Source organism: Pocillopora damicornis, chromosome 6, assembly GCF_964200805.1.
Source record: "Pocillopora damicornis chromosome 6, jaPocDami1.2, whole genome shotgun sequence".
NCBI classification, from domain to species: Eukaryota; Metazoa; Cnidaria; class Anthozoa; order Scleractinia; family Pocilloporidae; genus Pocillopora; species Pocillopora damicornis.
In genome coordinates, this window is record NC_142675.1 from 10987551 (window position 1) to 11013980 (window position 26430).

The following is a 26430-nucleotide window of genomic DNA, read 5'->3' on the forward strand; positions in this document are numbered from 1 at the left end:
TACTACTACAGTTTATCGTAATTTGACTCACACAGAATCGGAAGAAGTATGTTCTGTTCGTATTTGTCGCGTACTCAGTTGGAATTCAAGGACAAACGAAACGTTGTTTAGTATGGAATTTGAGACCGGTTTTTCTAAGATCTAATTTGAAGCCTCTCAAACGTTTCAAAAACGCGTTCCAACGGTATTTGTGTTTTTATACGTGTTTTATACGTGTTTTTATTTACGCTGGTGTTTGAGACCGGTTATGGCCGCTAAAAGGCCTATTATTATTGCGTTACATAACGTTACTTTTTTGAGGTGATTGTATGGGAAATATACTATTGAATAAAGGACGGTTGAAGTAGAGCAATGAAAGGACTCACTTGATCTATGAATACTCTATACTGTGCAAGGCGACATCATACATTCCTCCATACATGTCCAATACACACCAATAGATTGTATTCCGATGGAAAACGTGGTTTTTCGATAGAATAGGCAAAATTCTATTCGTGACATCTTCCAACGGAAAAAAATAGTTCGGCAGGTAGAACTTAAAACTTTTTCCTGGAGTTTGTTGGATCTAATAAAGAATCTCAAAGTGAAACGTTCAGTGAAATCCGGCCGAATTGAAACTCTTAAAAACACGCGAGTTTTTTTTCACATGACAATTAGAAAACAAACTGTCTAGGGCTTGTGTTTTATGAAAGAACGACAGCCGAATTCACTGGTATATAGAGATTGCTCGGGATGAAGACGCCGTAACACTCGGCTGCTGTGGCTGATGTGGCCTTCTACCCAACGGATCGGTAAGGATAATATAGCAAGCTCTTAGTTGTTTACTCGAAGGGCGGCCGTTGTAATTTCTGAGACTTGCTTCACTCCGATGACCGGAGATCGCCATAATGAGCTAGCCGCGATGAACCTCAGCGTGATTGCTGAGTCTCTCTGACACCGTCATGATTAGTATGAATTTTAAAAATTATGCCAGCTTGGCTATATTTTTCATCACTTCCGTTTTGTTCTGTGTTGTTTTTCATCACGAAACTATATATTCTAGAGGAGTGTTAGCTGTGTTTGATTTTTATCACCGCACATAACCTTGCAATCTAACCGGTAACCAGTCTAAGCGAGCGTGAAAACCTACAAAACTCAGACTGTCCGTTTCGTTTTCTCTTTGAGAATTTTCGTCTCTGCTCACGTTATAATAACGTAAGTACGGCGCTTGGCATGTTTACAAACCTTTGTTTGGTTCTTCTTTTGCTACTTGCCGGCTCGCGTGTTCCGAAATTTCACTTTTAGTTAACGAAAAAAAGCTAAAGAGAAGTCTGGGAAATGGTCCAACGTAGTAAAATTTGGCAGATGGCGTGACAGCTTCGGCTCAGCTCTGTGTTTTATACTCTGTTAGAGCACGCTCTTTCAATCAATGACAGCGCGCGTCATATCCGATTTTTGTAATAATCCTCTTTAGTGCGGTAAGTTTTAAGTTGATATTGTCCTATATATGTTCTTTATTTTAGGCAAAGCCGGATGAGATTGAGCAAAAAAAAAAATGTCTTCTTTGTGCTCCAAACATTGTTTAGGTAACTTTTCTCACCGGCAGAAATAACTCCTGATATATAATTCTCAAAACTGTCATCTGGGTATCCTCTATTCTTTAAACGTATTTTGAAACTCTATACGCTTTTTATTAGACGTGGAGCCTGACGAATTCGTTCAATAAAGAGCTAAGAAGTGCAGCGCTTCTCCTTTTACAGATTCTTTATTTGCGCCTGATGGATTAAACGCTTAAAATTTCGTATATTGGAAAGTCTTTCTCTCTTTGTAGTGCGTTTGCATGTCAAAGGTCGATTCCCAATTAAATATCTTTCGTTTAGGAACAAAATTTCTGACTTTGATATTTATACAGCCATCGGCTGTGAGTGTGATTGCTGTCATGTGAGAATAGATTCTCAACAAAACTACAATTTGGATTCTTTCTGAATCTCGTCAGGTGCCTCCTTCGGAGGAATTTGTCACGAAGGAACGTCTGGAGTCGCGCAGGCCCGTCAACACATTTAACTTTCGAAGGATCGGCAAGAAACAGTGAATCTCTATTACGTTCCACGTATTCATGCTATTCTCGCTGCCACAAAAGATGTTCACTCGACTGCCACAGGATACAAATGACTTACTTTTCTTTTACGATTATGATGCAATGTTACAAAAGTGCGCACATCACCTGGCTCCACCCACTTCTGTAGTTACTGTTTCAGATCAATCCATCTACAACAAAATGAAACAATTTGCAACTGTTCGAAAATGAAATTTGTAAATTTTTTTCCCTCCGTCGCGCTCGTGTGTACCAACTTCATGAAAACTTCTTCCTAAAATCGTTTCACTTCCCTTGGTTCTTGAGTACCCAAACAACAGCGGAATATTTGCGAAAATAATTGCGCACCTATCTTAAAAAAAATTTTAATATTGTAATTGTTTCAGAGCACCAAGTAATTGAATTACTTTGCGTATTGAAAACAACTGGGCGTGGTCGTAAAGGTCTGACTTCTTTTGTATGGTGCTTAGATTTGAGCATGCTGATCGTCCGGCCTTGCACAGTTGTCATCTTTTGACCTTTTAGAAAGAGTTGAGTTTGTATCTCATGTGACCAGTTATCGGATAAATCCTTAATAATGAAATTATTCCGTGCAACTTTAGTTCTTTGGCTAATCGCTATTTTGCGCCGAGTTTCAGGAGAAGCAGGTAAGAGTTCGCATCAGACGACTGAAAGGTGTTTCAATTCAAGAATTAACCTTTTAATTACGTTCAGCAAGCAGTTAAATACGACAAGTTCTGCCACGCCATACGACTCAAAGCCACTCAAACTGCCGAGCCAAACAAAATTAAAAAAAAAAACATGCTATGCATTTTTTCGTGATTGTGCTCCCACGGGGTGTTACTACAATTAATTGCTACTTGGCTTCGGTAAATCCTGGACTTTGTGCGACTTTAGCAAAACGTATTAAGTAAGCTACCCGTGTTAAATGAGAGAAGTAGAATGTTATTGAAGCGGTTGCATTTCTTCTCTCCGTTTATCACTGGAAGGCGAGGGTAGAGAGCCTTTCATGAATCGATGCTATAACTGTTGTGCACTTTAGACGATGGGCTTTGACTGAAAACTCGATCCTTGAGAAGGGCGTTTCAATTGATACTTCCACCTTTCTCAACGTAAATTAAATATCATGCGAATCTGGAGCTTAATGAGATCGAAGGATCAACGTAAATGACCTATTTTTGAGGCAGCATCAACTTTCTCTGCTTCTTATGATTCATATGTCTGGATACAGACCAGATATTTTTATGCTGTTATGTATTTCGCTTCAAAACAACTTCAACTGGATTTCCTCCAAGTAATTAATGTCAAACTGAAATACAGTTTCGGTCACGTAATATGTAGATTTAGCCAAGCCTAAAACCTTTGCTTTTATTACAAAACACAATTCTACAAAACATTACTTACAGTGCAAGACTCATTACGCTACACTACTTACAGAACAATATTGACGATACTTACAATGTAGGTTACTCATGCTAGCAATACAGTATTAACTATGGTTACTTACAAAAAATATAATCACTTGCAATACGGGCTACTTACACTACTAATAATACAATACTCTACTTACATTACTTGCTGAATATACAGTTACTTATAATACATTATACGGTATAATGACTTTTAGAAGGCAGAGTACTTCTCAATAAAACATATAATTAAGACAAATTTTCAAGATTATATTTAATGAGTAGCTTACTGATAAAATCCTGAAAGGAGATAGCCAAGCTATTTAACTTGGCTGAATAAATGTAATGGCGCATAATTAAGGCGGTGTAGTTGAATTTCCGTATTATTGTTGTGTCGTGGGAGCTTGCAGTAATACCGAACAAGGTCTCCTCTGTGGTAGGAGAGATTTGGCAGGCATTCACTTGATCGAACCAGTTCAAGACCTTTTGGGTAAACATTCTGTTAAACATACACTCGATAAAAGAGTGCCTAATTGAATCTCTATTTCCGCAGTATACACATTCATCGTCCGCCTTGATACCAAATCTGAATAGTTCTTTCTGAGTTACTATCGTTCTGTGGATTAATTTAAATTTAAATTCTTTTAATTTAGTTTCCATACAAATGTTTTCAGTGATTTAAAGATCTTAGTCCATATGTCTTTCTTTAAAGAAAGTTTTTTTGTTCCAACGTTTAGGGCTCGTTTGATCTTCGGTGTGAATCTTGACGTTAAGCAAATTATCGAAGTCCTTTGACTTAGCCTTGTACAGGTTAATTTGGGTCGATTCGTTGTAGGAAAAGATATTACCATTTCGGGTAAAGAGTAATTTGTTGGTGGTGTCAGAGCCTTTGCCTAGAGATCATAAGCGTTTAGGAATAGCGCTAACTACTAGATAATACTGTAAGAAATTGGCTTTACAGGAATATTTAACACTGAAATGTTAAAATATTGCCACTTTCACTCAAATGATCGTTAATCGATAGAATGCCTTATTTAAACCATTCATTAAGGAAGATGGGTTTCCCGTCAATCAATATATCTTTGTTATTAAACAATATTAATTCCTGCTTTTGATTGTACGAGTAAAGAGTTTTTAATTCATTGAAGAATTCCAGTATCTTCTTACAGGTGAATGGGATATCATTAAAGTAATTCGTGTCGTAGTTTCACCTTAGTAGAAAGTTTAATCCTCCCTTACTTCGGAAAGAATGTTTTGTAATAATACACCAATCACTATTGTCCAAAATCCACAACAGTCTCGGGATCCAGGTGAGTTTTAGGGCTTTTAAAATAACATCAAAATCGGTCATGCGTATACCACCGTTGTCTAAATCTAGGTAAAGGCCTGATCTTTTTATCTTATTTTTTTTGCTTTTCCAGAGGAACTTGAAAGATTTTGTTCGTCCAATTTCCACAATTCCCATGGGAACATCCAGATTAGAGGCCGAGTAGATAAGTTGCGAGATATCCAAGGTTTTAGGGCCTGTTTACATGGAGGTGGGGAACCCCAGGTAGGTAAGGTAACCCGGCTAGGAACTGTACAAAGTTTTAAAACATACATGTTTTGCTTTTGAGCTTTTTGCTACGAACGCGACCCCGGCCAGGCGGGTTACCCCACCTTGAGACGTTTACATGGCAAATTGTCACCCCGGCTGACAGGGTTACCCTACCTGGCAGACCGGGCAACCTGCTCAGGCGGGTCACCCCACCTATCATGTAAACGCAATCAAAATAAAATGAGAAATTATATGGACAGGCGTGTTACCCCACCTAGGTGGGCTACCTTACCTACCTGGGGTTCCTCACCTCCATGTTAACATGGCTCTTCCAAATATCGTTAAATCCCGTGAAGTCCACATATCCAGCTTAGTTTGCAACTTTTGGATCTTTTTGTCGAAGTGGAGCTCGTTATTCTCCTTAATATTGTACGAAAAATATATCCCCAATATCTTAACAGGGCTGTGGAACCATTTTAAATCCAGAGGCTTATTTTTATCACTTTCCCATTTCCCCAACCAAAGCGCCTTCGTTTTCTTTACATTTAGGGACAAACCAGCAATTCTTCCGAATTTCCCAACAGTTTTCAAGGCCATTTCTAAAGATTCTAAATCAGCATTGAATAGAGTAGCATCATCAGCGAATTGAGACAGCTTGATTTCCATACCGATGATTTTGATAACTCTCACGTTGGAATCCTGACGTATCTTTTTTGAGAGTAGCTCCGCAGAAAGAATCAAAAAATAAGGGGAGAGGGGGCAACCTTGTCGAACTCCTTTTGATGGTTTAAACCAGCTGGTTACAAAACCATTTTTTTGTACTGCACTTTCTTTGTTCTTGTAGAATATCTTAATCCAGCGCTTTATATCATTACCAAAATTAAAATGGTCCAGCGTCTTCATTATAAAGGGCGATTCAATCGAGTTAAAAGCTTTTCGGAAATTTAGTGACCTTAGAATGCCAGGCAGGATTTGTAGACTCGTATATTCCATTATCTCACTTACAAGTCGGACATTTTCCCCTATGTATATCCCTTTTACAAAGCCAGTTTGTTTAGAGTGGATCAGGTTTGGTAGTGTCGATTCAATGCGTTTGGCTATTGCTTTTGATGCTATTTTAAGATCAACATTAAGCAGTGTAATTGGTCTCCAGTTTGAAAGATCTAAGAGTGACCCGTCTTCTTTCGGTACCAAAGTAATGATTCCCTTTCGTTGTGAAATGGAGAGTTCACCTTTCTCGTGCGCATCGTTGAAACTTGTTATTAAATCGTTTCCTAAAAGTTCAAGAAATTAGGTACAAAATTCGACGGTAAATCCGTCTTCCCCTGGTGCTTTATTATTCTGAAAAGTTTCTGGTATCTTTTTGCATTCTTCGTACGTAAGAAGACCCTCCAAGGTTTCTTGTGCGTCCTCTGAAAGCTTAGGGGTTTCAACATTGTCAGTGGATGTGTCATACGCAGTTTCAGAGAAGGTTAAATCCGAGGTATATAGGTTTCTATAATAGTTTTCAGCCTGCCCTAGAGTCACTGTCTCGTTGCGCCAAATAGAGTTATCTTGTGATCGAAGTTCACTAATCGTTTTTTCGTTGTAATGACTTTTTTAAGATTGAAAAAAACTTTGTTGGACGTTCAGCGTTTCTATGCAGCGGCATTTTGCTCTAAACATCGTCTTTTTTCCTTTTTCTTCGTAAATTGATTTAAGTTCCATTTCCAGTCCGTCATACTCCCGTAACACTCCATCGATGTAAGGGGAAGAAAAATTATCGCAGATAATAGCATCAAGCTGGTCTATTCTACGTCTTAATTCCTGTGCTCGGTTGCTGATATATTTTGCTTTACTTTTGGAAAAGGAAATAGTTTCTGATCTGATTTCCATTCATTAACTCACAACTGGGTCATTCACTGAGTCATTGGCGTAAGAATAATCAACTTTTGGTTGTACAAAGGGATTAATTAAAATACACACACCTTTACAATGCGTGGTGCCATGTGAGAATAATAGCTCGCTAGCCCAATTTTTTTTCCGAATATTTTCATCGGCTCGTTCTGAATATGTTTCTTGTAAAAAATAAATGTTTGCTCTATGATCTCTTAGGTATGAAAAAATACTCCTCCTCTTGATTTGAACTCTGATTCCCCGAACGTTCAAACTTGGACAAATTACCCGTATACATATTATTCGATAGAAAAGAGAAAAACGAATTAAATTACGTCAAAAAAAAGAGATACAAAAACTCACTAAAGTATAAACAATCCAAACAACGCAGACAAACAAATATACACAACAACACAAGAGAGAGCAACTAAACCTTTTTGCAAGTAGGATAGAGAGATAAGTCACAGATCCAGACAGACTAAGTCCGTCCCCTCTCCCAAAATACTTCTTGGCAGGCTACAGATTCTCGAGGTCTTCCAATTCGATGACTTTGCAATTATATTCTATTGAGCGTGACTGATAATTTCGGTTGGGAAAATGAGCCAAAATTAAAGGAGAAGGTAAACGACTTCGACTTAAGACATCCCCAATCGATGAGAACAGTGATTTAGTTGAACAACACACAGAATTGTATGGGCTTCTCTTATATCATCTCTTGAAGTTGCCAGGTGTGACTGCTTGCTCCATTGTTTTTTTCCTAGCGTTTTAACCTCCTTTGATAAGCATCGAATATTGATAAAAAAATCTCTTTAACTCGTGTTTAAAGCTGTCATATGATTTTCCTCTGGCTGGAAATACACTACTTCTCTTTGAGATGTTTTCTGTTATTTAATTTGATAACCTCTGCTGGAACTCAATATAATGTCAGTGTCTTTAAACCAACTATCCATGATCTTCACAACTCTAACAATTGAAATACGAAATTTTTCTATCATGTTTCTTGCGCGGCGAACGTTTGATTTAAAGGAAGAAAAGCTAGAACTAGAATATCATAATTAGAACTTGATGATGAAGAGAGGCTTAGGATTTGTTCATGAAGATATTTGTAGAAACTTGGAAATGATACCAGGATTTCATTTGTACATTACAGAAATCAATTAAGAACATCGATCCGGTTTTTTTTCTCTAGTTTTAAAGTTGAGTTGATGTTGTTATTGGCCATACTAATGAGGTTGAAAAGTTTTAGATGGTATTCTCTTATGTTTGCAAACAAACGATTTTTATGGAAGGTGGAGTTGTGGCAACATATTAACATGAAACATAACAACAAATTTTATTTATCTGTAAAAAGTTCTAATTTGACCATCTACTGGCAAATACTTGTAATATATTTCAACCCAACCATTTTTCAAAACTTGTAGACACCATTACGAAATAACTAGTCAGGGAATTGGAAAATTTACAGCATACCCACCATGTCTGTAATGCTATGTCCAGAATAAGGTAACAAGATTGAGGGGTGTGTATGTCGAAATAGGCTCGGTTGTATGTGTCATTCATTTGCTAATCACCCCAGGTGCCAAAGTTTGGATGAGGTTGGGCTGTCAGGACAAAGCTCTGAGGATTCTAGGAGCCCAGCAGAGTTGGGAAATATTCACAGGAGAAGAAACTTTCCTAAGCCTTGAAACTATCATTGCACAAAGCCCTACTTGTGCTTGGTAACTAATTCTTATTCTGATAAACTAATTTTAGGAAGGATACAATATTTTATTACATAAAATTGATGCATAGGCTTTGCACAGAACTTTGCCGTGCGTTTTATTCACGCTTGGCGTTATGTGATGATAATCGCCATGACAATTTTAACAGACGGTCCTTCTTCTGTACGAGTCTTGATTGAGAAGAGTGGAGCGCGGCGCCGTGTTGACCCAATTTAGTTTATTTACATTTCATGTCTATAAAAGCCTACTAAGGTACTTCTCTGAAAAACATATTTTTTCCCTGACCTAGAGTAAAATTCCCTGACTTTTCCCTGACCTTGGGCAACCTAATTTCCCTGACCTGATTTCCTAACTTGTGGATACATGTATAAGGTAAAGTAGAATCTGTACTCGAGTCAAGTGGCCCATCCTGACACCAGAGCCCCTCCTGATAACTGGGGACACGAATATTCATGCAAATGTCCCGAATGATCCCGATGCAATCAAATTCCTGGATCTCCTCGACTCTAAAGGATTACTCCAGCACGCGAAGACGCCCCCCTTACCGGCTTGGTCATACACTCGATCTAATCATCACACGGGAGGTCATTACTCTGGTGGAAACTACACCGATTCCAGACTGTTACCTCTCTGAGCACTATAAAGTGCTGTGTAACCTGGTGCTGCGTAAGCCAGCGTTTTCAGTATAGGAAGTATCCTATTGTCTAGAAAACCATTACCGCGCAGCCACACGCACCCTGGTTTAATGACACCATCAAGGCAGCAAAGAACGCCGCAAATGTGAGTGCATCTAGAGAGCCAGTGGCCTTGAATCAGATAGATTAACATTTTTTTTAGAGCGAGAGATTATGTAAGTCATGTAATTGAACGGCAAGGAGAGATTATTACGCGAACTTCATTAATCATAAGAATAGTACTGACAAGCGACACCTTTTAATGCAGTCAACCGCCTCTTTGGGGGATCTCATGACGAACTCTATCCACCTCAACGAGCTAACGAATTCGGTAATTTTTTTGTTCGAAAGATCAGGAGCATTTATTGTAAGCTAGATGTAAGTAAGTCAAAGCTATTTCATTTGCAGGAGTGCCCTTCTCTGCGTTTGAGGCCCTCCCGTTGGACTCAGTGAGGAGACGAAGCTTATTGCGAATGCACCCACGAAGTCATGTGTAATTAATCCTCTTCCTACTAGTGTTATTAAGGAGTGCTTGGATGAACTGTCACCCGCTATATCGTCCAGTGTAAATCTCTCCCTCGAACAGGGTCATTTCCCTGATGCGTGGAAAGGGGCGCTAGTCAAGCCCAAGCTCAAGAAATCTGGTCTGGAACTTGATGAGAAGAAATATCGACCTGTAAGTAACCTCCAATTCTTGTCTAAGCTTGCAGAGAAAGCAGTTGCCCAACAAGTAGTTTCTCGTCTTAGGGCATGCGGGCTTTTCCCTGTGCTACAATCGGCTTATCGGCGGTTCCACAGCACCGAGATGGCGTCACTTCGTTTTCATAATGACATCTTACTTATAATCAACAAACAACATGTATCGTTATTGGTCTTCCTTGACTTGAGCTCTGCATTCGATATGATCGATCACATGATATTGCTTCGGCGTCTTGAGGATAAGTTTGCATTTTGTAGAACTGCATTGGAGTTCGTACCTGTCGGGCAGATTCCAACAGTTTGTAATAGACGGTGCAACTTCTAACAAGTTTGACATCGACTTTGGTGTACGGCAGGGTTCCTGCATCGGTCTATTATTGTTTTCCATCTACACGAGTCAATTGTTCGACATTGTCAGTCAGCACTTACCCACAGTGCATTGCTATGCCGACGACACGAAGCTGTATCTGGCTTTTCGACCGGGTGATCGTGCCACTCAAGATTCGGCTGTTGCTGCAATGGAGGCTTGTATACAAGATGTACGGGAGTGGGTGACGACGATAAGTCGGAGTTCATTATTATTGGAACTCAAGCGCAGTTAAAGGAGGTGGATATTGACAACTTGGCTGTAGGAGACTCTTGTATATCCCCCAGTGCAGACGTAATTAGAAACTTGGGTGCCTGGTTTGATGTCAACTTTAAAATGAACACGCATGTTACAAAAAATTGCAAAACAGGTTTCTTTTACCTCCATAATATCAGCAGGATAAGAAAATTCTCAAGGAATCACGGAGAATTTAATACATGGGTTCGACGAGCCGCCTCAACTATTGTAATTCTCTATTGTATGGATTACCTAATTGTCTTATATCTAAAATGCAACGCGTTCAAAATGCTGCCGCAAGACTGGTATATAGAGCACCCAGATATTGTCACATTAGCCCCTTGTTAACGGAACTTCACTGGTTAAATGTTGAGCATAGAATTAACTTTAAGATAATCCTTATAGCCTATAAGGCTATTTATGGAACAGCAGCAGAATATATTAGGAGGTCTCTCTCAAACAGAACTCCAAATATGGACTAAGATCTAATAACACAATCCTACTAACACCATTAGCTATGATAACCTTGCCAACTCTTGGTGACCGCGCGTTTGCTGCTGCTGCCCCTCGTCTTTGGAACTCCTTGCCAATAGATATGAGAGGAGCACAGTCTTAATACTTCCAAGGAAAAGCTCAAGACTCATCTTTTTAGGATCGCATCTTTAAATTAGTATTTTACATTTTAAAACAATTAATAGCTTTTTATAACTTTTAGCTTATCACATAGTTTTGTATTTATTTGTTTTTAGATATTTTGACTGTAAATCGCATTTTAAAAACGTATGTTGAATTTGCGCTGTATAATTAAATATATTATTATTAGCATTATGGTCGCCATGTTGTGACGTCACGTGGTTATCAAATCTGATAACCATCCCGGACTGATGGTTTGCAAACTGGAAAACTTCGGCAGGTCGAATTTAACACTTTTGCCTGAAGCTTTTTAATGTTAATGCAGAATCTGAAAGTGAAATGTTCAGTGAAATCCGGCCGAATCGTAGCTTATAAAAACACTCAAGCTTTTTCACATGACAATTAGAAAACAAACGGTTCAAAGCGTTTGTTTTCTGACTGAACGACAACCGATTCACAGGAACATGAAGATTGTTCGAGGTGACAGCGCTCTAAAACTCGGCTGCTGTGACTGAGAAGGCCTGCCACTAGAAGCATTAAAGTGCGGCCGATGTAATTTCTGAGGCTTCCTTCCTTGCGATGTCACCTGAGATTTCCTTGATGAGCGTGATGGACCACAGCGCGATGGCAGTCGCTCTGACACCGTCATGATTTGTATAAATTTTAACAGCTATTCAAGTCTGGTTGTATTTTTCATCATTTCTGTTTGGTTTTGTTTTGTTTTTAAACACGAAACTATTTATACTATACGAGTGTTCGCTGTGGTTGAGTTTTATTGCCGTGCGTTATCTTGCGATTTAACTGAGCTTTACAATTTTAAAAACTCCGACAGGCCATTAAGTTTTTTCTTTGGTGCATGATATTTACAAACTCTTGTTTGGTTCTTCTTTTGCTACTTGTCGGCTCGCTTATTCTGAAATTTACTTTCAATTAACGAAAAAAGGCTATAGAGAATTGGCAGATGGCGTGACAGATTTTGCTCAGCTCCGTGTTTTGTACTCTGATAAAACATGCTCTTCTAACCAATGATAGTGGGTGTTATATCCGAACTTTATTACAAAATAGTTTATAACATTCCTCTGCAGAAACTCTTTTGGAGCAACCGACTAGAACAGACCTTTGGTACTGGACTGTCTTTAAAGAAATTAGAGGCGGAGCAGGGGTGAGTTACTTGATTTTGATAGCCCATGAAAAAACCACACTTACGTGTATTATTAAACATTAACTTTGTCGCTAACAGGTACATCTATACATATTTTGTAATAGTAATCCCCGCTTATTAAGGACATCAAGGTAGAGGTTTAAAAAATTGGAAAATAAAGTAAGCGATGGGCGGTTGAAATCCAAATAAATGTGGGCAGGAAGATTTGGGAGAAAAAATATGAGCCTAGAGAAACCAGCACATGCTCAGGTGATGTACAGTAGGTGGTTCAAGACTCTTGTATCTCAAGCCTCAACATTACTCAAACCAATGATAATTTCCCATGGATTTGGTTCAGGCATGTATTGTATTTTTAGTTAAGATAAGACACATCTTACATGCAAAAAAATTGAGCCGAAGAAAAAACAGTTACCTAAAATAAGAGAGTTTTGACTTACCTTAGAACCTATAATCATATTAATCAAGAAGTAAATAAGCAACATTTTCCTTCATTTGTTATGGTATTGGAAAGAAATATTTATAAGAGCAATAGAGAACTTCTTTCATATTTTTATACTCTCATCTAAACACTCGATTTCCTTCTCAGATCTGTTGTGTCAAATTTTCAACAAATTAGCACGAATTAATTCTTTAGGATGAACCTCATTAAACTCATTTTTAGACAGTAGTTATATAAACTAGATAACTAATGTTTTTCCCTCTTCATCTTGCACAATTTCCATCTTCCAATTTCAATCTTTCCAATTCCCATCCTCCTATAAACTAAAACTCCCTATGACTTTACTTGGCATTTCAATAACGGAGAGCCAGTTATAAGTCAGTGACAATCAGTAGTATTCATCATTCCAAAGAGATCAAAGCCTAAATGTATTAAAAAGTCAAGTTTTAGGTAAATATCGCACGAAAAAGCACGCAAGCTATAAAATAATGCTATTTGGAGTTTATGATAATGTGTAAGTTGATAATAAGATTTTGTTATTCTATAAATATTGATTCATGTTGAACATAGTTAAAGGATCAGCCCATCTAATAATGCTCCATACTTGCCTGGCATATGAGCAGTATAGTGTACGTTCAGTACATGTATGTTTTGCACAGACCATCACTATTGAAGTGAGTATTTTACTCCATAACGATTGACCAATAATTGGATTTTTATTCTCTTGCAGTGGAATCATCCTTCAATTCAATCGCAATCATATACAGTCTGCGATATTTCTAACAAGAATGAGGAAGCAGAGAACTGGTTAATAACAGACTTTATTAACATCAAGGATGCTACACGACTCGATATTGAAGTGACCTACACCCTCCTTAACTGCCCCTTAGCTAACGTGGGGCCATTCTGCAGAACAAACTTCTCCCTGTATTCTTATCACACTGATTACAAATTAAATCCAGATCCATATCCACTAAATTTCCACAAAGAAACTGTTATAACTCCAAAAACTCTATCTGCGCCTGGGGAGCAAGCAACAAACATATTTTATGGGTCAGTTTTAATAAAAGCAAAGGGAATTTATTTAGCGTTATTAGACCAAGGAGCCTGCCTGATAATAAGAAAATTTGCTGTGAGATATCGTTTCTGCTCTGAAACGGTCCCTTCCAAAATGGTTAGATTTTCAAGAACAGTTGCTCCAGCAAATGACAGCAATTTAACCAAACAAGAAGGAGAATGTGCAGATCCTAACTCGATTACGAAAAACAACAAAAAGTTATTTGGCGTGTGCCTTAGTAATGGGGAGTGGAACATTACAGATAACTTAGCCTGCCTTTGCAATTATGGCTATGAATTGACGAATGGATCTTTCACATGCAAAGGTTAGTGCTGCACTTAAAACCTGGATTTGCCTCCGAAGCGTTGGGTCCAAAATTTAATCATTTAAATAAACATCTAAATGACCACCCCGTTTATTCATCGTTTAATAGAAAGCTTAGAGAAGCTTCGATGCATAACTTAAATGAAAATGACCGTTTGGTCATACATTACATGTTCATATAAATTCAAGCGGTGGACGTAGATAAATAAATCTATATTTATGAGAAGTGCAGCTGTGCAGGGAGATAAGTTGAATTTCGACCTGGGCCACGAAGAAAAATGCAAATTTTCGAATTCATAAATCCTGCCCCCTCCCCCCCCCCCCCATTTGTCAATTTTTGTGTCTCGATTCTTCCTTTTATTTTTTGGTTTTGCAAAAATAAGGGGTATTGATTTTAGGGTCTTCGTTTTCGGGTCTTTGTTTTCATGTCTTGTTATTTAGGTCTGAAAACCCCAGGTTAGAGGTTGCATTAAATTTATAAACGCATGTTGTTCAAGAACCTGAATGACGGTCATTATGAGAGTCATAAGGAGTGAAGACAAAAAGAGTTGTCTGGGTATCCAAGCCTCTAAAGATGACTATTGCCAAGGTTATCAAAATGTGTCTCAGATTCTGTCAAAGACAGTGGTCATTTACATGGCAGGAATTTTTTGCCTAAAAAGCACGTTAGAGGGTCATTATATTGATGTGTTCTGAACAGTAGAATATCAGTTGATATTCTCTTGGTTCTGAAGGAAAGGCATGTCGATGAAATTTTACATTATTTCATTTTAGAGTGTCAGAGAGGCTTATATAAGGATTCTGTTGGTAACACAAAATTTGTACCTTGTCCTGCAAATTCAGAATCTAATACTGACAGAACTGGTTGCACGTGTAAAGAAGGTTACTACAGATCATCTAGTGTGGTAGATTGTGAAGGTATATATTTATTGGTGTTTGGTCTTGTCCCCATCATTATCGATTGATAAAAGTCCTAAAACTTATAGAGTATCCTTTCGATTTTGTCCAGTATAATTTCAAAATGTTCAAAGTAACACAAGGCTCTCTCTTAATGCTTAAAACATCGATTAAAATATATGTGTAATTCCTTCCACCACCAACGCAACAACAGCATAGTCTGTTTTGGCCATGAGAGAAGTTTATTCTCTAGAATAATAGAATTGGACCGAACTGTGACAAACAAGGAAGCGAAATCTCTCTGTCAACTCACCTAAAAGACCTTGGCAAGAAACGGGTGGGTGGGCGGGAAAAACAACATCACTTGACAAAACACTGTTCACGCTACGAAAGCCCTTGCAAAACTGAAACCTTGTACTGTGACCGATGAAGAATAGAAAAAGGTGTATCGCGTGGCAAGTGGCAATGTATCCCTTTGCGTAATCGCGTCCAAAGAGAGAACATTTACCAACGGTTCGATCAAGATGGCTGTATATTGGCCGAGTTCCTTTTTTTTTTCGTCTCGGTCCTGAAAACACAGAAAAATAATGAGGATAATAGCCAGCCATCTTGACCGAACGAGCTCGGTAAATAAAGTATTTATTGTATCAGGAAAAAAGGTTTCGTTTTGATCAGAAACAAGAATGACTAATTTATTTCGGGAGCCGAGAGAGGAAGCCGACTGTGTCTGTGGCACAATCAACCCACCAGGGTTGATGATGTTTTCTTTTTTTTGACCCTCTTCGGCCGTTTTTTGCGACTTTATCGCCGACATTTTCCAAAGATAACCGCTCCATGCACTTCTTTTGCTTGTGCTGGATCAAAGCAAGCAATCCCTAGCGGGTTTGGGCGGCCAATCGGATCACAGGACTCGCTTCAGCGATATAAAAGAAATGTTATTATGATAAAGTTACGCGTGTAAATGTAAGAAAGAAACCAGACTAGTGTAGCCAAGGACCACCCTTGATAGTAAATTATGCCTATATAATTCTTGTAAAAGCTGATTAAGAGGTGGAAGGGCATGCTCCCCCTGAAAACTTTAAAAAACACAGTCCTCTTTGATGCCATCCTAACATATTAAGATCAAAATAAATTGCAAATTTTCTTGGATAACCTGAGTGTTAGATCGGCTTTAACCACTCTGTGAAAGCTATCTGCTCTTGGTCCCTGTTTACACTTTAGATAATGGAGTTTAGTTCAATGCAGGAAATGAAATATTAATCATGATATGCAACTAGTTACAAAACGTCAACAAGTCTACGTTTATTTGTGTCTAATTGAAGTGTCATTTTATTCACATGCACAGTCGTGGTAAAAGTACTGATTAACATAACCATGGTCATCACCAGCGAAAGTTGTACTGATGGAAAATACGACATATCCTCATTACTGACGAGACTCGAAAAAGTGGTAACCATTTTATTTAAAGCAGAATTTATATATTTATTTATTTTTTCTATTTCTGCCATTGCAGATCATGCAATTGTAATTATAGTTTCGGTTGTTAATGTTCAGTGAACATTTATATGTTTACCTGATTGTGTGTCGGTCTTTAAAGGTGCTTGATGAACTCCTCGATCTCATGTTCAGTTTGCTGTTGTTTCCATCTACAGATGGAAGAGGCTTTTGCTGGGAGATTTGCAGGTTGCAACGGTGTGCAGTTGAAAAGTGGCACTAGGTTTGCAAACTTCCTGGATCAGCAAATGAATTGTAATTTTCTGGTTTCTAATGCGCTCTACTTTATTCTGACCCTCATATTTTGTCTTAATCAAGGTGTGGAGATGCAACTCTTGACCTACTACTTAAATTCAATTCCAAAACAAAAGAGCAAGATGTTATAACAGTACTTCGTAATGCTGCCAAAGATGGAAAGCTTGGAGACATTAATGCGAGTGTAACGAAAAGGACAAGATCGCAAGTTGATTTCGACACTGGAACTACTGAAGCAGGCACAGTAACGCTCTCTGGCTGTAGGTTTTAAGTCTTTTGGTACATGTAGACTCTGTAGTTAATCAGTAGCAAAATCTCAAAGGAATCGTTATCCCTCATATGCTCTCCAGTGAAGTGATTAATCAGAGGAGGGTTTAATTACAAGTATGTTCACCATCTATTTGGAACATTCTTCTTATGTATGGTGTCCATGTTAAAGTACTTTGTTGTATCGATTTTTTTAAAACATCATACAATGCATTTTAATGTTTCATTCTGCATGACGCCACAAAAGCTATGGGCAGCAAGGTGGGGAAGGGATATGCCCTTGGATCTACTATTATATAAAACAAACAAGCAAAACAATATCGTAAACAATAACGCAAGGCCTTTGTTTCTTATCTAAGCCAGCTAATGAGCTGGAGCGATATTCCTTGAGAAAGAAGGGGCATAAGATCTCATCCAATAAAAATCAACCCGTGCACTTTTCAGTGCTACTATTACATTTTTTTTGCTACCACAAGCAAATGTCGCGAGAACGATTGGCCTCCTTACCGATGTGGTTAGCATTTGTTTCTGCCTGACCTTTACATCAACTTTGCCAAGTAATAAATGGTAATTGCTCATATTTCCGTGAAATAAAAAAACTTGTATTATAATAGTAAAAAACTTGCTAAGAAAGTAAAACAATTGAAATCAGGACCTATCGTACATTACATTATATTTAATTCTCACAAACCATGCGGCCCTGATATAATAGAGAAATGATTGAGAAAACACTTCTACGTACACGTATGTACTGTATACAGACTGCTTGAATCATAGAATTGCAACCTCGACAAGTAAATAAAAAAAGCTTTTATTGGCTGTGGTGCAGTGTATACATAAGAAATTTCATATGTTTTGCCGGCTTGTAATTCTGATTGTTTCTGAAACGTCATAAAGAGTAAGTAAGGGAAGAGTACTGGTGGAATGCCTGTAATTTAGCTCTCATACTAAGTTGGACTTCTTCCTGTGGGTATCAAACTCACATTTTATTAGGCTTTTGAGTAATTTGACGTAAATTGAATTTAAAAAGTTGTACGCGTAGAAAAAGGCATCATGACTAAAATGGTTAGGCGGAGGATCTCAAACATATAGTTTTTGGAGGCGTATATTGATATGTTGTTCTTCTCATGTTTTCCAGGTGCCAAAGGGATTATTGTTGGTGCGGTGGTTGGATCAATTTCCACACTGGCTGTTGCTGCCGGAATATTTGTCTTTTTCGTATGCAAGTCAAGAAGGCGTGATAGCAAGAACTCAAATGGTAAGAGTAGTATTTAAAATGCCTACTTTGGCCCACAACAGGAATCACGTAGTATCAAGCAACCAAGAACAGTTTGTGTTTATTGTAGCCTCGTTTAAAAACAAGGCAAGTTTGAAGATTTCGAAACAGCTCTAACAAATCCCTTTTTTCAAAAGGAAAAAAAGTTGTTGTCGTCCAATTTAGCAGTAAAAGACGTAACGAAATTATTAGATCGATTACAAACTTATTAACTTAAAAAGGAATCCTTCGTAAGTCTCAAAGCCTCAGCGTGTTTAGGTAAGGCTAGGTGAATACAGCAAATCTCCTTTATGATCTCTTGCATTTCTAAAATACACACACTTCAAAAAATTTACGACCGTGATTTTATGCTCTCATTTGACCGGGTTCTATCATTTTGTAAGTTTATTTATTGCCCAGGATTAGTTGATTGCTTTCTACTTAAATTATCCATGTATAAAATTAAATAAATGTCAGAAGACGTCATTCTGCATTGCATTTGAGTTAATTTTAGCTTTCTCATTATATTCTTGTGGAGCTGGTTTTTCTTTCTTATCTTCTCAGTACACTTTTTTTTCATGTTTTTCATATTTTGTTCTTTCTCATCGTCTTGGAAACAGCAAAAAGAGAAAGGTGAGATTTTAATAACGATTAAGTATCGTCTAATCTCATGTCTTGTTTTTGTTACTAGTTGCAAACTGTATACTACTGTGAATTTGTGTTATTTTCAAGAATGGATTATGATAGTTACGCTCAGAGCAAGGGCTTCATCTATAGTCAATTTCCTAGAGCATCCTTAACGTGATGACTTTTGGACTACTCACGAGACCTTTTGAGTGAGGGATATCCAGGTATAATGATCTTATCTTAGAGCTAGTCCACTTAATGAAGCCACAGATGCCTAGCTCTTAATGTTTATGAAACCTTTTTATGTGTCAATACAGAAGCGCAAAATGTGACATGCCGTCACTAATCGTTTCATGACTAATGCTCATGGAGTACCCAGAGGTGTGCTTTCTCAGTTGAAAAAATCTTCAAAGTGTTTCATCCGATTGAATTCAGATTCGAGAGAAAATATGGCATTCTTTTTTTACTTTTAGGACAAACAGAGATACAACTGAAGAAATCGAACTTGATGTAAGTCGCTTAAAGATTTGAACTCTTAACCTTATTAGGGTACGATACAGTACATCATTGTTTTTTTCCAAGAGGGCACGGTAACGAAACCTTCAATTTGATTGGTTCGTAGCGCAGTAAGGATTTTCCTACCTCTGCCTTCCTGGCTTCGTTGCAAATTTTTTTCACAAATATATGTTGTTTTACCGGGTAGGCAGCATTTTCAAGCACAGACTTTGGTCGAGATCTCAAGCCGTGCATTGATTAATAATTATTTGCTCCCTCTTTCTCAAATCAATTTGGTTGCCTGGATTGCTGTTATACAGTTTGCACAGAGTCTTTTAAATTACCGTTATCATTACGTAAATAGAAATGTTTCGGCGAAGCCTTAACCTTTAATTTGTTTTCTCTACTTTCTACTCGCTAAGAAATTGTTGAATTTATGGAGGATCTTGCCTTAAGTACAAGCTCTCATAAGTTTAAGAGAAAAAAAGGGCTATTTATAGCCTGCATTGTAACTCGCCATAAGAAACGTATGGCGAAAGGTTGTTTTGACGTCCAAAAAAAGCAATTTTTGCGAGAGATTATAGCTTTTTCGCCGCAATTTTATTATACATGGATAAAGATATGTTGATACGTGATAAGTGTAAGTTTTTGCTGGAATTACCATGAAATATTTTTAAAAAATACCGAAAAACTCCTCTCTTTGCGTAAGGTCTATTGTGAAATCGTCATGGCTTAATGGTCTCGAAATATTACAAAATTAGCCAGGAATCGTCAGGAAATAACTCATTTAAGTCTTTTCAGTTGTATTTATATATGTACAGCCTGTTTTCATGCTTGTTAACATATTTAAATAACAAATTACGACGTTTGAAAATATATCTCCATTAAGGAGAGAAGTCGTTGTCCAAAAGATGGAGTTATTTTTACGGAACTGTTGTTCTCTGAAAGGATGAAATAAGCGATGAAAAAACACGAGGAAATCCCTCGTTCAAATGAAAGTTTGTTTGAGAAAAATCCAAAAGTCTTTGAGCTGCAACTTTACTTCTGGAACTCCTTGAAGGATCTTGTCAGGAAAAGCAAGATCATGGAAACTCCGGCAGAAACTGTGGACATATCATCGGTTGTGCATCGCTCCTTAATGGACCAATTTGTATCACTCATTGTCACAGAAGAAAGGGTTCAGATTTGAGCCGATTGTCAACGCTGATTTGTTCGCATTCATCACAACAAAGAAGCAGTGTAGGTGATTCATCCCTTTATGAACCACAATGATATTTAATGCTCAAGCACGCCATTTCAATCTCCTGCTGCCTCAAGGTAGCTCTTCTAACGCTCTTTTGTATTACCAAGCCACGAAAAACGCTAGAAGAAGACTTAACACACGTACAAAAAACTGAAACGGCTCAGTTGAGTTATTCCTTGGCGATTTATTTCAAAATTTCAAAATTTCGAGACCATTAGGAGATGTCAAATTCACAATAAACCTTGCGCATGGAGACAAGTTAATCGGAAGATTTTACTACATACTACATGGTTTCTCAAACAAAAACTTATGCCCCCCCCCCCTTGAATCAGTATTACCCAAATCCGTAAACACAAGGATCCGATTACTGACAACTCATTCAATACGCCTGCTCTGCCACCCCCACCCCTCTCCTTATTTTTGAACGTCGACCGCCCCCTTGGTACAAATTTATTTCTCTCCTCAACCTTCCGCTGCCATTAAAATCTAAGAAGGCAGCTACGATATTCGTTGTGAAATTATTGAGCACTCGCCCGCCAAAATTACGCCTGCTTTGCAGCCTATGCCTTGCTCGGTCCGTAATTAGAAAACCTGTGCTCCTGTCTTTTTTTCCCAAAATAGACCGACTAAGGCTGGTGAATAACATGTATATACATTGAAAGATATTTTTGATCTAAGTTTATGTCATTCTCTATCGCAATTGCGCAATTACTACGTAAAAGCACTTTTAATGACCAGAACTCCAATCTCTTTTGTTAAGTGCAATACGTTTTGTGTCTTTGATAAAAATGTAAAGTGTTGACAATGTCGTTTGCATTTGATTATTTATTAACAGCGACGGTTTATCTTTTAGTCTTCAGTTATTCCTTTTTCACATCTGTTCCACCCCCGCTCTGCAAAGCCATAATGGGGTTAATATTCTTTTAGGATGCTTCTCAGGTACATTGCCAAACCGATGGCAGAGACGAAGCTCAAAACCACCACAAATCAGAACGATCATCAGTGTAATCTGTAGGAAACAGCTGAAAAAAATTGAAAATTGATCGTGTCTTAAGTGGTTACAAATTTCCGGATCATGTACTAAAAGAAAGTAGAATTATAATGACAATGTTATGCAACACATCCGCATGAATACTGTATACATGAACAGCAGAATGAAAAAAAATTAAAGATTTGAAAGACTTTCCGCTGTAGCTCTAGTTAATGATTGCGTTTACTATTTACACCTCCAAGAATGGACTTGAAATGGCGGAAACTTCTCAAAGCCAGATGTGCATAGTCTTGGATGAGCGAAATCGGTCACTTTCCATGACAGATTCAGGGCGGGCGAACTGTCAACAACCAGGCCAGTCTGTCACTAAATACGCCTCCCTATATTCATCACCACGCTGTTGGGAGATTCCCGCAGAACTTGCGACTATAGAAAAGGTCGTTGGTAAAGGGGCTTTTGGTCAGGTTGCCAAGGGAACAGTCATAGGCCTCCAGATAAGACCAAAGAAGACGCTTGTGGCTGTTAAGATGTTGAAAGGTACGAAATACTTTTAATAATTCTATGTGTTTCAGTGAAATTCCGAAGATAACACTCCCATGGAAAGGCGTAAGGTTCAGCAGGTAGCATAAAAAAATCTACCTTTTACTTTATCCTGAAAGTAGCAAAGCAAGCCCTTGCCCCCCCCCCCCCATCCCTTTTAAGTGGGGAGAGTAAGGTTCATTTTAGTAGTATATCTATTCTTCAATCAGCAGTCAACTAAACGTGACCTCACTAAGTTGATAAAGATCGTGAGACAATTTGAAACTAGGTATCAAACAGACCATGGATGGTTTGACCAGACCTGGGTAATCAAGATATGACAAGTATCTCACGCGGCCTTAGTATGAAACTGACTAATGCAGTGTCCTCTAATATCAGAAGTTGTAAAATTTTCTTATCAATTAATCAGAAGAACTACCTTTATTCTGCAAGAACTTGCCGACACAAACGTTTCTAAGTAAAAATCTTAATTCTTGTCAACGGTAGCAAACCTCAAAGACTACCTTTTCCGAATTCAAATTGACATAAGGGTGGTCCCTTTCAACATTAAACCTCAGTGGGAGAGAAAAAAAATGTCTCTGTTAAAAGTACACTGCTTAGCAATTGTTTTGCAGAAGTCTTATGCTAATTAATTTAGTATCGTTAAAGCATGATCGCACTGGTATAGCAGTGGAATGAAGGGTTTTTGTTACTGTATTTGTCGACTGAGAAGAGCGTTGAAAATTATATTTACTTATAGAGTGTAAACGAAGTATTACAGTCCCAATTCAGTCGGTCTTATTGAGCATTACACACGAGCTCCGAAGATAAAGTTGTATAAGATATTTAATGACTACGACTATTTCATAACCTCATGATGTTATGTACCACTTATTTTTGTTCAGAAAGAGAATATCAACTGACATTCCCCAGGGTTCAGTTATTGCTATTACTTGCATACGTAACAACTGATGATGGGTGATTATCTTGCAGATCACGCTTCTGAGTCGGATAGGAAGGACTTGTTGTCCGAACTTCGATTGATGAAGGAACTCGATGCTCATCCTCATATCATTAAACTTCTGGGATGTGTCACGAAATCTGGTAAATATGAATAAGTATAATTTAATACCCAAAAAATTCTTTCGAACAGATGTCGTGCTTACTATAAGCGTATTTTTCATGTTTACCATGCTTTACAGCGCCATTGATGGTGTTGATTGAATACGTTCCCTATGGAGATCTATTGGGATACCTCAGAAAGAGCCGTGGATTAAATGATACTTTAAAGACCCGGTTATCAAACCACAAACAAATCTGACGTCAGGGAAGCTGATGAAGTTTGCTTGGCAAGTTGCCGATGGAATGTCGTATTTGTCATCAATACCAGTAAATAGGAACGGAATTTTTAGTTAGTGAACTGTTTGGCATGTGTTGCTGAAATCGGACATAAGTCATAACTTTTCATTCTTTTCGTTCAATTATTCTGAACCCCTCAATTCATTAACATTAATGATTTGATTTGTTTTGTCGTAGATTATCCATCGAGACCTTGCAGCTCGTAATGTGTTAGTGGGAGAAGAAGAAAAGTGCAAAGTAACAGACTTTGGTATGGCCAGGGATGTGCAAGAGGACAACATTTATCAACGAAAGTCTAAGGTATCAAATTAGTTCACTTAGATAGAGATCTGTTTACAGTCTTATATCGGTAAAGTCCGGTTTATCCTTGATCACGATCTTTTCTTCAGTTTCGCCGACCAGTTCTATGTGTTTCTCATTTAGGAACGTCTCCCTGTTAAATGGACTGCCATTGAGGCATTGCTGTACGGAAAATATTCTACAAAGAGTGATGTGTGAGTACAAGGGCATTGTAAGGTCCATAAGCAAATTGGGAAAAGTGATTGGATGTCTTCTGTACGTTCGTCATTGTATTTTTCTTCATTGATGTGGAGATGTGGAGGCATCCTATTAAGAAGGGGTGGTAATACCCTTTCTGGCTTCGAGTTGTAAGTAACGGTCCAGGTCCCGCTCTTATAACGAGTCTAGTGTGCTTCCCACGAAGTTTTGCCGAAGATGTTTGATTTACTTTTTTTTAACGGTACGGACAAGAACGTTTATTTGCTTAAATGCATCTCGTTTGTTTTACAGGTGGAGCTACGGAGTTCTCCTCTATGAGATCTTCACGATTGGTAAGTTGCGAGATAAATAACCAGACCATTAATTTTAGCGTCAACGTGTCAACAAAACTAGCACTTGTGTTGACACGTGATCATGAAGTAAGCAGGGTGTACCATTCTCTGAGGAATTCAGTTTTGCCTTTGTGTTTTGTAACTGTCAGGCCACCTTAGATTGCCTCAGTCACTGAACTTATTGGAAAAAGAAACAAAACGAGGAACAATGGTGCAGGAATTATATTGTAAAAATGTATTTACAAGTGTTAGGCCCTTCGTGGAGGAGTGTATTCAGAGTACCTGCCTTATTTCAGGTGGTTCGCCGTATCCAAGGATGGATGGAAAAAAAATGGCAAACTTGCTAGAAGAGGGCTACAGAATGCCTAAACCACAACATGTGGATGAGAAGTTGTATGAAAAGATTGTGCTGTTGTTGGTGTTGTTTTTATTTTTAAGTTCTTATAGCAGTAACATTTATTCTCAAAGTTCTTCTTATGAAAGTTGCATGCGAAGCTCAAAATTAAACCAGTTTTTCTTTCTGAATGAGCCTACTTAGGGGAAATATTGGAGTGAGTCAGTGATCACGAGTTTGTTTCTTGTGGTCATTAAAGAAAGGAACAAGCTTTCCTACCGTATATTGCAACATTTTTTGCCTAACAGCATCCTAACTGAGGGCAGTAAGAACGTATAATGATATATACTTGACTTCTTTGTGTTTCAGGTATGACTTAATGATAAACTGTGGGAATAACGACCCTAACTTGAGACCATCTTTTGAAAATCTGAGGAACGAACTCAAACAAATGGAAAATCAGCGCAAGGTAGATTCGTGGAGCTATCTTTGATCTTTTTAAGTTTCATCTGGCTTACGCAGACCTACAGACGCAATTTACCGTCAGCTTTAAGTCGGCAGATTTTGTGTATCGTAATATTTTATGAAAATCACGGAAGTTTCGATGCTACTTTGCCTAAATTATGAGGTAACAATGATATACCAGGATTCCACCCAGTGTCCTTGCACAAGTTCCAAAGCTCGTTCTTATTTCATGATATTCTCTGAATCTATCAGTGAAAACCCAAAATAGATGTGAAGTAAGGTTAGTACCAGTGCACTTCTTTAAACGTTTAGTTTGGTCTGTAAAATAATCACACCGTAATACTCCTTACCTTTTTTTATTTTTTTTTTCTAATGTTGAATTTTAGAATCATCACTGTTAAATGCATGTGATAATGGTGTCACTATGAAGTCATGTTGCATGTCTATTTCATTTCGCTTATTTCCAATTATAATGCCATCAGCAAAATGCCCTTTACGAACGATAAAAATTCATTTTAAAAAAAGGCTGTATCGCGAGCGATTAAGACTGTCTGATTTTCACCCCATTTTTTGCAGAAGCTGATAAACTTAAAGAATTACGACGATCGACTCTACGTTAATGTTGACGATCTTGCTGTGTAAGCGATTGCATTCTTATGGAGCAAAGGATGAAGTGATAAGTCTTGCAGCCCTATGAGATCGTATGCTATTTTCTCTGTGTATTTAAAGTTAAACCTTTATTCGATGTTGATACAAAACAGGCCGTTTAACAGCGAAGCAAGGAACAGTATAGCTTTCATGTAATTTTAGTGTATCTTTTTTGATGTTTGTCTTGAAAAGACGAACGATGCAACTTTTTGTCATTGATATTAATTAAAATTAATTTTGAGAGTGAATACCTATTTTCGTGTAAAATGTTAAAAAAAAAACGGAAATTGCTTGAATTGCCTTTTCCTTTTCGGAACCTAATCCAAATGACAAAGTATGAAAAGATACTTAGCACAGTGAACGCTGAAGATTAACTGTTGAGGAACCTGTTCTTTAGATCAGAAAGTTGTGTCACTAAGGTAATTTAGAACGAAGTCCAGAATAAGCCCCAGGGAAACGGTAATTCCTTTTGAAAATCAGTCGTTGGGGAATTTATAAGAATAATAGTGTTATGACAAATTTATTTGACGCATGTTTTTTGCA

General features: G+C 37.9%; 1 protein-coding gene and 1 pseudogene across 4 annotated transcripts in view; both read left to right on the forward strand.

Moving 5' to 3' along the window:
- The window catches only part of LOC149043919 (ephrin type-B receptor 1-like), a 92710-nt gene that overhangs the window by 20775 nt on the left and 45505 nt on the right, over positions 1–26430 (forward strand). Inside the window, exon 1 of one of the 3 annotated variants that reach the window (XM_089209072.1) lies at positions 2539–2721. The exons of the other annotated variants lie outside the window; for them this stretch is intronic. Coding sequence (XP_089065198.1) covers positions 2652–2721 — 70 coding nt within the window. The 5' untranslated portion in view covers positions 2539–2651. Of the gene's footprint in view, positions 1–2538; positions 2722–26430 lie in introns of those variants that run through there. 3 annotated transcript variants of the gene reach the window in all.
- LOC149043921 (ephrin type-B receptor 3-like) lies at positions 11691–26001 on the forward strand (annotated as a pseudogene). The gene is made up of 17 exons (XR_016187813.1): positions 11691–11706; positions 12312–12388; positions 13558–14209; positions 14983–15126; positions 16451–16554; positions 16758–16822; positions 16918–17114; positions 18260–18379; positions 22150–22269; positions 23245–23355; positions 23454–23640; positions 23788–23910; positions 24034–24104; positions 24400–24440; positions 24737–24833; positions 25144–25243; positions 25816–26001. The product of XR_016187813.1 is annotated as an ephrin type-B receptor 3-like (transcript).